Genomic DNA, 16253 nt, shown 5'->3' with positions numbered 1-16253 from the left:
GTAAGAAATCAATCGTGTTAAGGCAGTTGTTCCATTTGAGCAACAATAGACGCTGAAACAACGCCGACACCAAAAGAGACGCTTCGAGAGAAATCACACACCTGTCAACCATGTCCCGGAGTTCATCAAGCAGCTGCGGCGGTGTGCGCACCATAGAGCGTAGGGTGCGCGTGTACCGCCACAGCTGCGTCTCCCCCTGGGACGGTGCATTGAGGCAGGCCACGTATCCCGTTCCGCCCCAAGGGCTCCGCACCACGGGCCGCGTGTCGTGCACAACCGTCACTGCCTCCACCAGGTCTCGGCCGTATGTCGGGCAGGCCGCGCAACGCAACGCATTCGTGTGCCCCAGGAGGCGAAGCTTCTCGCGCCGCTGCTGCCGCCGTCGGCTTTCAAGTGTGTCCTGTGGGGGGCAAGAACAACAGAGATTGTCAACAACTCGATTGAGTAACATAAGTAATCGGGACAATAAAACAATTGAACCCCTTTATAAAGAAACGCACACTGGCGAGCGGTTCTTGTCCCTTATACAGTAGACCCTTTCACGAGTTTCTGAAAAATACCATATTTTCTCGCATATAAGCCTCCCCTGCATATAACCCATACCCTTAACTTCTAACTTTACAAAAAGAAGAATAAGTATGCATATAACCCCTATGTATAACCCTCACCCCCCCTTTTTTAAGCACATTTTTCCATTCCTTGGCATGGGTTACGTGTGAGAAAATACGGTGCGCGGCCAGAAGCGTACTACCCAGGACAACGTACAATCCAAATTCACTATAATATTGTGCAGTTTCTCTTGATGAAGATAACTTCAACGTTGACACCAGGAAATTGTACGAAACAGGAACGTATCAATGAGGTTTTACTGCATGAGGCGGCTCTCATAAACAGGGTACAACACTCTCATTTTCTGATCAACCTCTATTTCGATGTAGGCACACTGGTGTCTCTTACATCAGTGCCCCTTACAAAGGGATTCAACTGTACTGGACCAATATTTGCCGCTAAGAAACTTGCCAGGTAATATGGGCTTCTTTGGCTGGAAGACTCCGTTGTCGATGTAGCACCAGAGGACTTCATGGGAGCAACCACAGTCGTCTTTGCATTTACTGTAAAAGAAAAGACGCACATTCTTAACGGGCACATCCCGCACAAGAGTCGAGCCCATTACGTGCATCACATCACACTTCTATCTGAACAAGAAAGTAGAGGAACATGGAGGCTTAACGATGAGGAATGTAACAGCTGCAGGTCTATTGTACAGTGCAGACCACTTATAACGTAACCGCATATAGTGCAGGACCGGTTATAATGCGGTCTTTTTCGACTCCCGTTCACCCTCCCATAGAACCGCATGTATACGCATACCGCTTATTGTGCAGTCCCCCATGATGAAATACCGCTTATAATGCGGTTGCGGGAAAATATTTCTGACAAACGCGGTAGCGAGTGCAGTTCTCAAAGGAGGTACGCCGTTGGGGAGGGAGCGACGAGGTCGTTACGAAGGGCGAGGGCACGCACAGTGAACGAACGAGGGGCGGAGGGAGGAAAAAGACCGCGGCAGCGCTGTGCGGGCTCGCCGAGTGGGGAAGGATGGTGGTTGCCTAGGCGACGGAGTAGCCTTTGCACCGGCGGCGGCAAGGCTCCGCGGCCGCTTGCCGGCAGCGCGTTACGCGTGGAACGTACGATCGCGTCCTCATCAAGTGCGCTTTAAAGTAAGTTTCCTGTCGGGAAAAGCGTCGTCGTTATCACACTTGCTACAGATATCGCGTTTGCGACTTCGTCCGCAAATTGAAAAGTTTTGCGGCTTCATGACGCGAGCTTTCGCCTTTTCTGCCAGTGCGCGGACTTAAGGGGAGACGCGGGTCTTGGAACGGTCAAAAATGGTCAAAAAATCGATTTTTCGCAAAGCTTATTTTCGAGGCGTTTGTACTTCTGAGCACCTACTCTCAAATTGCTAATGCTAAATTCGGTCGGGAAACGCGATAAAATCGGCTTTCAAAGCACCCCGGCAGCACTAAAATGTCCCCAAAAGGACGAAATTTGTTCGAACTTCCCGCGCGCGCCATGAGCGTTGCAGCGGGCCGAGCGCCGCCATCTTGGGCTAGATTTGAAGCTGTTTTCTTTGTGCACATTTTGCGCCATCTCAAAATGGCGTCGCTCAAGCAGAACGGCCGCCGTCGCGGGTTTTCTGAAGGTCGTTTCCAGGCCACTGATTGGCTCTCACGCGGCGCGCTTTTCAAGCGCGCCTTTCCGAGTCTCCCATTGGCTGGCGCGACCGACACGTCATTTTTTTTTTTCTTTGTGTTTGGTTCTCCGCCGTGGCTGTCCGTTTGTGTGCGCCTGCTTTTGCGATCGTGCGTGTTTCTCGACGGACCGTGTCTCTACTTTGTGCCGGTAGTTTTTCCACGCGATCGAGATGCCTGGAGACTCTCGTCTGAAACCATCGACGCAACGAGCTTTTGGAAGCCGTAAAAAACGGGCTTGGAACAAGAAGGCGCCGGCTACAAGTGCACCGTCGGCAGCGGAGTTGGAGTCGCGGCCGGACCCTTTGGACCTGCCGGGAACTTCAACTGACGACACCGTGGGACCAAGTTCGACTAGCGAAACACTTCGGGTTGATGCCGCGTACTACTCAACGGCGGAGCAGGCGCAGCGAGTTGAGAGATCGGCGCAAACGAAGACCGTTCTGTCTGGAAAGTCGGCTACCCAGCGCAAGTTCGACCTTCTTGGAGTAAGCGCGGAGTGCCAGACCGGTGACGCCGGGACCGATTTTTTGCTCGTCGATATGAAAGTTTTGAATAACTTTTTTGCACAAGCGAAGTGCGACAAATGCAACGCCAAAAGTCTCAGCGTGAGGAAGGCAACGGACAAGGAGTACGGCCTTGCGGTAAAGCTTATTTTTTCTTGCAGCAGTTGTGATTTCGAGAAGAAGCAATTTTCTTCTCCGAGAGTGAGCGGAACTGCCACCATCACTCCCTTCGAAGTCAACATGAGGGCCATGAAGGGGATACAGATGATAGGCAAAGGTGTTACTGCCCTTTCGGACTTTTGTGCGTGTATGAACCTTTCGCACCGAGGCTTGCACCACAAGACGTTTCAGGGACACCTAAAAAGTTTAGTGAAAGCCTGCGAAAACACAGCGACTGAAAGTGAAGCTGCTAGTGTGGCAGTAATAAAAGAGCTGTATACAGACTTCCTGAACCCCATAGGGAACATCGATGTTGTGTTCGACGGCTCATGGATGACGCGAGGTCGGAGCTCACACATAGGTGTGGGCTGCATCATTGAGCTCTACACTGGCCTTGTAATTGACCATGTTGTTTACTCAAACTTTTGTCTCGGCTGTGCCCTGGGACCACAGCCTAGAAAAAGACTCTCTGCGTTTACGCAAGGCAAATGCAACTCATCTGAAGAGCACCAACACAAAAAAGACTCTTGCAAGGAGACACAAAACGGGTGCAACTGAAGATTACAGTCCTGGACTACTTTGAAGGTATTCTCTCAAGCATAGCAACCTATTACCCAGGGTAACATGCTGCCTAACATCTAGAAGGTTCTTCCTAAAGACTGAAAAGACATGAGCAGCCAGTCGCTTGAGCCTCATACCCCATGGCTTTTCCAGAACCCCCCAGCCGCTTGTCATGGTGGGGTTTTGATCATGCTTTGCACATTGGAAAATTTTTTTAGATATGATTCCTTGGGTGGAACAAGACACTTTCTGTTTTGTTTTGAAGGGAAACAGATGGGGAACATGTGAATAAAATTTATGGTTAAAGGTTCCTTTTAGAAATTTATACAGTGCGTGTCAATCTTCAAACGCGATTTTCTCAGCTTCACATTTTTTGCCAACTTGACCAGCCTTACGGATCTTTTCATTATGTTTTTGTAAGGTAATTTTGATAAATTTTATACCGTTGAATTCGTAAGAAATAGGACTGTGGAGCTATGCTATTTTTTTGTGGCTAAGATGAACATATGAAATTTTGTGAACAATAATGTGAGCTAATTGCATTTCAAGATTACACAATGTCAATACAATTGAAAGTTCTTATATGATGATATATCTCAGTGACAATATAAATAGCATAGCTCCACATGGCAGGTCTTTGGCTACAGCTGCATCTTAAACAGAACCTAAAAATACTGAGGGAAAGTGTCTTAATGACCCGTAAGAAATTACCTAATTAGATTTCACTTATGCTCTCACAATTTGATAACTAATTGAAGTACATGAAAACTAATTATATTTTTGAAAACAGGAGGAAGAAATACATATACACACCCAATTTCATTACAATATCTCCAATAATAAAACTTTTCGTTTCGAGACCAGTGTCTCCCCTTAAACGAGCTTGGCGGGCTTTTGTCGCCGTTGATCTCCTGGCCGCGAACACAAACTTCGTATCACGCGCGCTGTTCTTAAGTTAGTGCTTGAGTGCGATCTTTTCGACGTTCGACCTTCATGTTGTCTTGGACAAACTTCCCACGACAACATGCTGAACGGCACGCCAGGCCTAATCAGCGTTGGTTGCTTTTCGGTAGCGGTCGCGGGCGATAAAAGTTGCGGTTTGGTGCGGAATCAACGAAACTTTTTGCGATGGCTGCACTTGAAGGGAAGAGAATCATATAGTTAATGAAAACGAGGGCATGGTTGGCACATGCAACTCTCGAATTGTGGTTCCGGATTCGATTGCAATGTCTTGGACATCGCGTGCGCGCCCGTGAAATCGAACGATCGGTACCGCTCAGCACGTGAAATTTCGGTCGCGATTCGACATGGTTTTGTGTAATGCGCATACCTCGAGGTGGCCTGAAACGTAGTCGGCGAATTTCCGCGATGGCACTTTGTTTTGTTTGCTTTTTTCCCCCGTGTTCATTTCGTTGGCAATGCAGGTCTTTGGCGGTTAATTTTTGAACATTCGGACATTTAAGTGGTTGTAAGCGCCCCAAATCGCATATGTCGATTATCGGACACGTGAGGCTACATGCTCAACACGTTTTGCGCAAGTGCATCCTTTGAAGAAGGTTGTTTTGGTTATAGTGCGGTACCGCTTATAGTGCGGATATTCGCGACTCCGGCGACTTACGTTATAAGCGGTCTATACTGTATTTCAATTAGATTAGGAGAAAGTAAACGCCTGTCAAAGAATAAGCAAGTTTAGTTTGTAATCAAGCATTTTTCGAGTGCCCCAGATGAAGCATGTAGACTCCATTGGCTCACTGATCGAACGATTACTGGCGTTGGGACAAGCTTGGCTCCTGTCAAACAGGGCTTTCCCTAATAACCTTGGTTAGTAATTTGCGCGCAACATGACACGTTATGCCCTGTCGGAGTATACAGAACGCCTGTGCTCGAGCAGAGCACTTTTTTCTACTGCTGCAACGTAGATTCCCTCGCATAACCCACCAGTTTTGGTTACTCCCACGTGCGTCGTCTGACTGTTCGCATTCAGGGGTGCGACACGCAGGACTGGCTTGGCACCAGCGGTGGTCGAGACTGGAGTTGAAGCAGGACTGCCCGCAGCACTGGTCACAACCCGTCCCATCTGGCTCAGTGCTGCGATCAAGTGGAACAGAGCAAAAGTGTAAAGAACAGAACACCTGGGCACTGCTGGCCCCTGCAGCCCGCTCTCACAGGCGCCACAAGCATAGCACGTAAAGGGCCCCAACCCACTTCTGATATTTCTTTTTTAACATTTCAAGCAAATGTATGCATCGAGTTCAAGGTGCCATCACGATCAGGAGTGCCAAACGCGGCAGCACTATGCAGCGTGGGAGTGCCACGAAATAAAAAAGAAACTATCCTGTGCTCCTAATCGGGCCTTTCAGTAACCCCAGAGTTGGTTTTCACGTCACCAGTACAATCTCGTCGTGTCAGCAAAACTAAGAGCCTGTTTGCCGGCAGGTACATGCGCACCCTGCTTATCCTCCTCGCATGGCGAGGAGATAAACTCGGCCAGGAGGAGAGATGATCAAACGAATGGAGCGTAGCAAAGGAACAAGTGAAACGAGTGAGGGCCGCATTTTGATCATCAAAGGCATTTAACTCCACAATTACAGCACCTTGGAAACGTTACAGCGCACACAGATGGGGACAAAGGAAAATAACACAAGACACAGCGCTGTGTAAATTTCATCCTTTGTCCCCGCCTGTGTGGGCTGTAACGTTCCTAAAATGCAATACCAACTAGCCCACCAAGCCATCCTCGATATATTACGGCACTATTTCGAAAAATTCTCTCGGCTACGTGTTCATTGTAGACTCGTGCACGACTACAACACCACAGCTAAATTTTAACCTCTGGGTGGTTTAGGGGCCCTTCAAGATTTGTTTGTGTTCCTAAGAGGGAACCATAGCTCGAGCTCAAATTTTGATGCCAACTATAGCGAGGAAAGAACTCGGGCAGACGCAGGGAACCTCACCCGTCGTGGTCCTGACCACAGTCTGGCCAGCAGACGTGGCCAGCATGACCGTCTGGTGCTGCTGCTGCAGAGCCCCAGTGCCATCAGACATGGTCTGCGGTGTCTGCTGGGCAGGGGTCAGCAGCAAGTGCTGGCCTGTCGTGGTCTGAACGATGCGACCAATGCCAAACGGCACGGCCACCCGCGCTGGACCAGTCCCGTGGGCCGGCTGTTGGATCTGCAACGTGATGGGCGAACCCATCACCGGCTGGCCACCGGCACCAGCCACTGCAGGCAACAAACAAGATGGAATATTCTTAGGGGTTTGCGAATATTTGAGAATTTCAAATTGCCAATTGCAACAAAAAAACTGGGTAGAGGTATGATAAATTTCCTCGTAAAGGCATAAAACACGAAAGCTTACATAAGGCAGCAGGCTGTCACTAGAGAAGTTAAAGACTCTACACAGGGTTCTCGCCACAGTGGGTGACAGTGGAAATGCCGCTTCATCGCCCACCGCTTTCGATAGACCACCCACCACTCCAATTGAGCCCTTTGAAATGCGTACGCAAAGCCAGCGAGCCATGCCTCTCGCCACCTGGTTATGCAAAAAGGAGTGCGAACAAGTGGCCTTGTGGTGTCAAAGATCACAAACTCTAGTGCGAGCAAGCACAAGTGTGCTTGTGTTCTAGCGCTGGCACTAGAGTTTGTGATCTTTGACACCACAAGGCCACTTGTTTGCACTCCTTTTTACATAGCCAGGTGGCGATCTTCGTGGTCCGTTTTCAATCTTTGTGGTCTGTTTTCTATGCACAGTGATGCTACCGAGGACTTCCGATTTGGAGCAATTTTTGGAGCAGCAAAATTTCCGTTTTGGAGCACTATGGAGCAGCAAAAATTTTCATCTTGGAGCACTTTGGAGCAGATAATTTTGCATCGGGGAGAACTTTGGAGCAGCAAATTTTACATCCTGGTGTGCACTACAGAAGCATATTGCATTAACATTCAAGCCCCTGAATATTATTATGGGGCTCTTAAGAAGGCTAGAAATATTTCGATTCATTGAAAATCTCATGGAAAAAATCATCTCAGGAGAACTCCATACTTCACTCGCTAATGAAAAAATAAGGGCTCATGCAGTTGAGTGTTCTGGATTAACCTCTTCGGCGATTATTTTCGACACTAACAAGTAAACAGAATGCCGGATCAATAAAATTGCACTTTATGAAATAACACTCTAAATACATCTATGTGGTTATCAGCAGATGTGGTAGACAAACACCGCGATGTACAGCAGTGCCCCAATGCCAAAGAGCCACAATGTCCCAAATGCATTCCCTTAAGAAAACTCCAAGGCGAAAGTTAGGTTCTTTTTCTTCTCGATCGACGTGTAGATCCTCGCCCTCCCTCTCTGCAAGCTTCCTGCACCTCACTTGGTTTTGCGCTAGCTCCATCGTCGCTTTACGTCGCTTCACATGACATCGTCGCTTTACGATGTCATGTGATGACGTCATCGCGTGACGTCACGATATACGGCGCCATGATGACGTCACAAGTTTTGACGATTTATGACGTGATGACGCCATCACATGATTATTTTTTGCATCAATCGATCGATGCCGTCGACTGTCAATTTTCATGTTTGATAAAGCATCTAAGGCTTTCGCATTAATATTGCGGATTGAAAGTTAACAGCCTGACCATTAACAACCTGGCCTTACATACCAAACTATCCTCCACCATGTCACCTCTTTGCCATGCGCGAAACAGCTTCGCTTATCATCCACTTCACAGAGTGAAATGGCTCAATTTTTTTTTATTGTGATAGCAATGATATGGACACTTTCGGTGGGGTTTTGACGCCGCCGTTGCCGCAATTTTCCGTATAAAGTCCAAATTAATAACATCACCACGCGCATTCTAGCCGCGGGTAAAACCTCGCGAGCGCTGGCAACGAACGCGGCTGGAGCGGAGATTAAACTAGCCGGCTGTCTGTCTCCGTCGCACGGAGAGCGCATGAGGTAACATCTTCCCACGTGCAGACCTGGCGTCGGTTGCTCATCAAACATAGAGGAAACGCCCCGCCCGTCTGGGCGCAGTCGCTTGCGCGCGCGCTATCTCGAGGCATCGGGAGACGGTTCAAAAAACTTGCTGTGCTCTCAACGCTTACTTCGCGTTCAGAGAACTCAGAGCACGAAAACGCTTTGGTTCCTGGAGCGGCCATATTACCTTAAACCAGCGTTTCGTTGAGTTACGCGAGATCGGATCCAAAAGAGTTAGCTGCTATAGCCTTACTTCGTTTAACAATACAATTTGTTGGTATCGCATTCATAACTGAGTTTTTTCAACAGTCAGCTATTGACCCTCGAAAGCGAGGGACAGACGTGTAACATGGCGTAGCCACTTCACTGTGGGCCGTGAGCTGCGGGCCCGCTACTGACAGCTGCGCATTTGCGGCTGCTCCGACCAGAAGATATGCTTTTATTAATGAGATTACATTTTTAAAAAAAGCAAGCAAAAATTCGAATTGGAACCCTAGCACGTGAGCTCGAAAGGGCAGGGCCTTTTAGGGGATATTTACCGCAGAATGATTACAAACTCGGATGTGCTGGTGGAAGGAATTACGAAAAGGCTCTTCTGGATGAAGATCCATGGATAAAATATATCTGAGGAAAAAGTGTCAACGCGTTCCCACCGTTCGCGTTCCCTTCCATAAACGCGAAACAAGGAAAATTCGATATTGCTCCATATATCCACTGCTAGCGATCCCAGAATTCATTCCGCGATGTCCAGTACCAGAAATGACAGACATTTTAGCGGCACGCATGTAGTTATTACTGAACAATGCTTTCCTTGCATGCCATGCGACGCTTGAAACGAGCTATCAGCAGCGATTCTGGAACAGACGACGTCCGTCGATGAATCGCCGTCGCACTTTCTCGCTACCGATAGGCCTAGACGTCACGAGCCTCTGCGGAGAGCGCGTTTTGCTGTCGAGCCGACTGGCAGAACAGAAGCTGCGTCGGCACCGTGCATGGCATCGTGGCTTACTCGGGACGCACGCGCAAGCGCTCTTCACACCGCCGACTAGCAACGGTCGCGCGACCGTTTGCGACTGGCGGTCAAAAAGCGACTCAAAGCAACCGATGTTCACACCTGCGTGCGACCTATATGCGTCGACATATAGAATTCACGTCTGCTCGTATACAGCTTGCATTGCCGTTGCCCCGTAAAATAGGTTGATGTCCTGTTCCTGCACATCTGATTGGTTCAGAGGTTTGCGACTGCAGTCGCGAGACTGAAAAATCGAGCAACGAGTGACTGAGCCAAAGCGGTCGCTTTGCGACCAAGACGGCCATTTGCGACCGTGTGCAACCAGTCGCTTTGCGACTAACTTAGTAGCGCGACCGTTGCTAGTCGCCGGTGTGAACGAGCCTTTATTCAGCGGAATAATTCTTGGTCCATGGTTGCGACTTTGGCAGCCCCATGATCAAGCTGCACATGTGCTGACGCGCCGACGGTGCGACTGCCGGTGATAGACGCCCCCAAACGCGAGACTTTGGCGCAGTTTGGCGCAATTTTCGTCGATATTATCAGGATGGCGCAGTAAATACAATATGGCGCACTTTGGCGCAGTTGGCGCAGGAGTGGAATCACTGTATGCACATCATAGATGCCACAAATGCTCGGCCAGAAATGAAATGTGGATGCATGTCAAAAACAGGACGTTTGAAAACATGAAATTCCTAAACTTATTAACCCCACCCCCTGGTTTTCAAAATGTCCAACCCAAAAAATTTCTGGGGAGAACCCCGACTCACATCAGACCATGAACATCATCATAATCATAATTATCAGCAGCAGCAGCAGCCTTTTTTTTTGCCGGGGTCCACCAAGTACATCCGTTATGAATATGACGTTGATGAAATGGATGCCAACGGGCAAGAAAGAAAAAAAAACAAGAAAAAGATCCGCCGCTGGGAATCGAACCTACGATCCTGCGGCCGCGACAGTAGGCGCCCGACGATAAAGCGACTAAGCTACATTGGCAGGTGCTGGACACTTCACGAACGCGCCTTATATCTTTCACACATTCTCTCTCGCACGGTGCTCCCTGTTGGCGGTGTAGGTAGGCAGGGCGGAGCGGTTCGATGCCACCGTCTGTGAGAGGTGAAAAGAAGTAATGTATCACGATTGACACTTACTACCGCTTACTCCAAGACTGCGGGGTATCAGAGATCATGGTTAAAGCGTCTCGATACCAGCGCGGGACACTGGCCGCGCTGGCGTCACCGAGGCGCCCTAGATGCAGTTGCGTTCTTTGCCTTTCACTTCGTGTCAGCATGCACCAGCTCATCGGAGTAGTGCAGCTTCCACATGCACCAACAGGATTTCTCCGCCGCCGACTACTTTGATTGCGAGAGCAACAACTAACAAAACTGCTGCAATAGGCGTTGCAGAAAGGACACGATTTCGACGGGCGAATGTCATGCCTTTGTGGAGCGAGACAAACGCCAGAGGGACGCATGCGTTTGCGACTCAAGCTACGAACCTCTGGCTCCTGTGTTGCTGAAGCGCAGTGTGGTAGTGTATGCATGAGCGAAGGCATCGGTTACCCATTACTAGAAAGCGCATAGCGTGCCGTTTCTCTACTTAACTGAGGAGGTTTTGAAGAAGTGCATGTCCGGTACCAGTGTTGATTATGAGCTTGTTGATGTCATCTTTACGTGGGATTCACGATTCGCTGTGTCCAAATATATGTTCACAACTTCAGCTACCACAACGGTTTAATCATGATCATAGGTGTTAGTCGTCGCGTTATACCGATACCTATGACAGAGGGATCAGCCATGTTTTTTCTTTACATCCACTGCAAGATAAAGCCCTCTCCAATGACCTCCAATTGACTCTGTCCTGCACTAGTTGAATGCGTTTCATGTCTGCAAATTTTCTAGCTGCATCACCACACCTAACTCTCTGCACTCCACGGCTGCGCTTCCCATCACCATTCGTATTCATTCGGTCACTCTAGCTGACCACTGGTTATCTGTCCTACAGATAACGTGGCCTACCCAGCTCCATTTTTTGCATTTACTGTCAACTAAAACGTAGGCTGCCCACTTGCTCTCCGATTCACCTTGTGGTCTTCCAATTTGATCGAATTCATTCGGATGCTGACGCTTTGGCACGACTTTCATAAATGAAGCTGACTTCTGATACATGAACCAATGATTGTGAAAACAAGCCTGCTGCAGTGGTTATCGTGATCGACTGCAGATCCAAACGTTGTGGGATAGAATCCCGGCCACGGCTGCCACATTTCAATGGAGGTGAAATGCTAGAGGCCCGCGTACTTAGACTTAGCTGCACGTTAAAACAGCCCAGGTGGTCGAAATTTGAAGAGGTCTCCACTACGGCATCCCTCATAACCATATTGTGATTTTGGGATGTAACACCCCAAGAATTATTACTGATAGCGAAAACAATGTCAGATATCAGTTAACTACAACTAATAGACAATCAAGCCAAGGAATGTATGGATGTTATTTGTAGTAATTACGACATAAATGTGAAGAAATTAAAGTGGATGCAAAGACAACTCGCCGCTGGCAAGGACTGAATCGGCAACCTTCAAATACCACGTTAAATGCTCCACCAATTGAGCTCCATAATTGAGCTACATCCCCTATACATTCCTTGGCTTGATTGTCTCTTACAGTAAAAGCTCATTAATTCAAGTTTCACGGGACCGCAAAAAATGTCCGACATAACCAAATTATCGAAAGTATCAAGAAAATATTAACAAATGTCTGTTCACCAAGACACTTTCAGTACCTTGATGAATACGTAAATCCTGTACTTATTTTGCGTAAGAGCAGTGTAAAAGCCACACTTTTCCTCATCCTGCGACTTCGTTCTCAGTGCGGCAACGGCTCCAGTCTCCCGTGTTTAATTAGGCTGAAACTCGCTCTGCACCCCTCGCTGGTTACATACCGCCAGCACCACCACGCGCACGTGACAACACTCCTTTCACAGGTAAAATGGCTGGCAACTGATATTTCGTCCATCACAATGTAGCAAACGAGTTTTATGCCAACATGTCAACCGTGGCTGAAAGCTTCATCTTCAACAGCTTCAGCAATGTTTGAGTTTTGTGACATTGTGCGCACATTGCATCAAAATAAAATGAAGCTGCTGAGTGCCAGAGGATCCGCATGTGGACAAAACCATGCTCACTAACTGATGAAGATAGCGTAGCGGGCAGCGCTGCCTCGTTTTGGTTGTCTGCGAAAGCCATTTTCGCTTTTTTGCTTGGCACATTTGTGGCACTTCGCACTCGGCAGATCGTCCGAATTAACCGAGCTGCGGCCAAATGTGACCGAATTAACGAGTCTGACACCATTAGACAATGCATATGCTGGCCAGGACCAGGAAACATGTCTGAATTATCTGATTTTCCGAATTCACGAGGGTCGAATTAACAAGCTTTTACTGTAGCTCTAATTAATGTTGTGTCTAGCAAGGAAATACGAGTCCTTAAAAAACTCCTTTCAGTGAGAAGGTGAATGCTGCAAAGGAGCAACAAGTGCATCAAGAACTCACAGGCGTTGGACTTCTGCACCAGCTGCAGCATGTACTCGCCGCTCCCTCCTCCGCCAGCAGAGGAAGGGGCAGCAGCCACCACTGGGCTGTGCGCACGCGGCGTCGCGGTGCCCGGCGTGGAGACCACCACCAGGCGCTGTTGCTGCGGCTGTTGCTGCAGGCCACCGGGGTGGTGGTGAGCCTGGGTGAGCACGGCCCCGTGGCGGGCCATGGTGAAGGTGGTGCCGCCACCCGGCACTCCCTGGTGGCCGGGCCGCACCACCATGCCAGCGGTGTGGTGGTGGGCCCCAGAGGCAGCCACCAGCCTCTGGTGGTGAGGTCCGTGATGACCAGCCGCAGCCATGGGCGATGCCGCTGCCCGAGCTGCTCCAGACTGCAAAGGACAACCAGAGAATGAGCTGACTTGGAAACTTGAGTCTAGTCAGGGAACGCTCGCATTGGATCAGTCTTGGGTTGTTAGTAATTACTAGCAATACATTACCAGAAAACAAATGCTTTCTCATGCAGCCTCTAACTGTAACTCTCTAGTTTCCAACTGTAACTTGCAACTCTTTCTTTCTACATGGCAATGGCAATATCGCTCCATTACAGTTACCAAAGCGCATATAAATTCATCCAGCAAATTATCATGTGCTATTGACGAATTGCACAATGAATTACACGCGAATTACACAATAAATGCACCATGTCAATGGAATGTGTCTAGGTACTCTGAGGAAAAACTGGCTCAGCCCATCAGGATACTGAGCGAGTAATGTTTGCCCCTGCCATAAATCCACACACATGTTGATCGCAGGAGAAGCTTCAGGAACGGAGATGCATTAGCAAGAAGGCATCCGTGGGACTGTCCCATGGAAAGCAGAGGGGAAAAGTTGCTCTTTCGGACAAGTAACCATGTTGCAATGTGGCAACATCACAGGAAAACTAGCGCCATCTCGCGTCATACTGTGCAACTACTCTGACGTTAGTATGACACACCGTAATCTGGCATCTATAGATGCCGTAGACAGAGCCATGCAGCGAGAACAGAGTGTCTCCACACTCAGCGTACTTGTACGTGGCTTCACAATGGTCAACACCATTTTGGCCCTGGAAAACCTCTCTAAACTTGCTGGATTGAGTATGTGGCTCCTCGGGCAAGCAACATATCAGGATTTATCTTCACCAATATGCTACTAACTAGGCCAGAGAAGGTGGCGCCAAATCCCCGAAAACACTAGCAGACGCACCTGAGCTGAAGGCGTCGAGGTGCGGATGTGCAGCCTGATCTTGCCGGGTGGGCACCTGGGCGGCGGGGGTGGGTGACTTTCAATGGTTTCAACAAAGTGGCACGACGTCTGGAACTTCTTGATGCGGTGTGCAGCAAACGCTGTCAGACACAGCTCCACATCGGCAAGCAGCAAGTTCAGGGCCGAGAAACTAACATGCTGCACAAAGAGGAACAAAGGCATTGTGAGTAAACGTGGCCTGACAAATTAATCTACTGAATGATTGATTCTTAAGTTGCAAAGACTTTTCGACCAAAAAGAATTATCCTAAGTAGCCCTCGCGGTTTAGAGACCTTTTCAGCAAGCAGCCCAACACTGACAGGTACGTTCTATGCACTCAGTTTGTCAAAAACTGTGTGAAATAAACCATATTCCCTAGGATACCGAGATCTCATAACTACAACACTTTAATTAAAGACTACAAAAGACACCTTATTATCCTTTATTATAATCTTTATTATCTTATTTAACGCCTTCATTATCTGTTGGTTTCTTATTATAGATGGTGCTTAACGGCACGAAACGATCTACATTTATACATTTAGGGGTTAAGAGCGAAAAACAACAGGTACAAAAGTAAGAACCTGTTTTGCGCACAGCAGCCACAGGAACACTTCGCAACGCCAGTGCATGTGTACAATCTTCCTTTTGTCCCTATCTCTTTTCATGCTCAACCCCCAGATGCATTATTAGAAGGTTGCACATTCGGTCCCTGCCGGCGGCAAATTACTTTTTCATCCACGCTGAATTCTTCACATCTGTATCACGATCACTACAAATAACATCCCCTATACTTTCCTTGCCTTGATTGTCTGTTAGTTCTCATTAATGTTGTATCTAACAAAAGAAAAAAAGAGTTCTTAAAATTCACCTTCCTTCGTTCAACCCCCAGAAGTATGACAAACCCAATAGCCCGTAGAGCCACCCCAACCGACATTTATTCTGTCACTGCCCTCAGCTTATCTACAAATGACAAGGGCTGTGCCAAGTACGACTCAATACTTTTCTCGGAAACACCAAGGAAGCAAAACAAAACAAAAAAAAGCTTCGCACACAGCGCGGGCTTACCTTGAATGGGTCATATTTACAGATGTCATATACACTGGAGGCGGTATAATACACAAGCCCGTCCATGCGGAAGGGCGACAAGATGGGTCTCGGCTCGAACATGTTGGGGTGATTGCACACTTTGCGGAGCTGCATCAGCACGTTTATGACGCTCATGAAGTTGCCAGTGGCCAGCGTCTCCTTTGTCCTGCGCACACGTACACAGCACAGCTGTGCAACATCCCACCAGACCGCTGCTCACCCTGCGAGCGACACACACACGTACGGGACACCACACATGCAGCTAGCCGCACCCGACAGTGTAGGCCATGCACTCAATCATAACGAGCTTCTTTCTGTTTGCTTTTGTTTTTCTGCCCACACCAAGACTGTGTTAGCAGTGTTGGGCAACCAGCCCATTTGGGGGGCAAGAGATGTCACCATAGTCATCACACGATGGCAACAGGACAAGCTCTTGCATAGGCAGGCAACAAAGATGTGCCACTTTCATTTCAACAGTTTAACGATCAGCTACTTTTTGCTTGTTGTGCTATTACCAATAGATTGGCACTTTTTTTTTGGTACTTATGTGAATTGTGTGTCGCAGCCCAAACCAGCGAATAGTTACGAGAGAAATGCGATCCTACATTCACATGTAGCTTGAAGCTTCAAAGAAATCAATGTCGATTTCTGACAGAAAGCTCAGTTGGGAAAAAAAAAAAAAAAAAGATTTGTCCCGGTTCGGGATTCAAACCTGGGTCTGACGCCTTTCCAAAGCAGTCGCTCTCACAACTAGACTAGGTTAGGTTAGCTAAATAAGCTAACCAGAAGGCCGACAGAGTGGCAAGCACTAGGGCAAAATGTTCGACAAGTCAAAGCACACCAACACTTAGAAGCAATGTAGGAGCCTATAAGAGTGGATATGAG

The 16253-nt window shown here is 48.3% G+C and overlaps 1 protein-coding gene across 1 annotated transcript in view; it reads right to left on the bottom strand.

Annotated features, from left to right (window-relative positions):
* The window catches only part of LOC119389596 (helicase SRCAP), a 77137-nt gene that overhangs the window by 26262 nt on the left and 34622 nt on the right, over positions 1-16253 (bottom strand). Inside the window, 7 exon segments of the mRNA XM_049414487.1 lie at positions 102-400; positions 1021-1112; positions 5414-5563; positions 6430-6696; positions 13012-13384; positions 14241-14438; positions 15348-15534. Coding sequence (XP_049270444.1) covers positions 102-400; positions 1021-1112; positions 5414-5563; positions 6430-6696; positions 13012-13384; positions 14241-14438; positions 15348-15534 — 1566 coding nt within the window.

This window comes from Rhipicephalus sanguineus, chromosome 4 (assembly GCF_013339695.2).
Source record: "Rhipicephalus sanguineus isolate Rsan-2018 chromosome 4, BIME_Rsan_1.4, whole genome shotgun sequence".
Taxonomy (NCBI): Eukaryota; Metazoa; Arthropoda; class Arachnida; order Ixodida; family Ixodidae; genus Rhipicephalus; species Rhipicephalus sanguineus.
The sequence above is the reverse complement of the archived record's forward strand: the minus strand, read 5'-3'. Positions and strand labels throughout refer to the sequence as shown.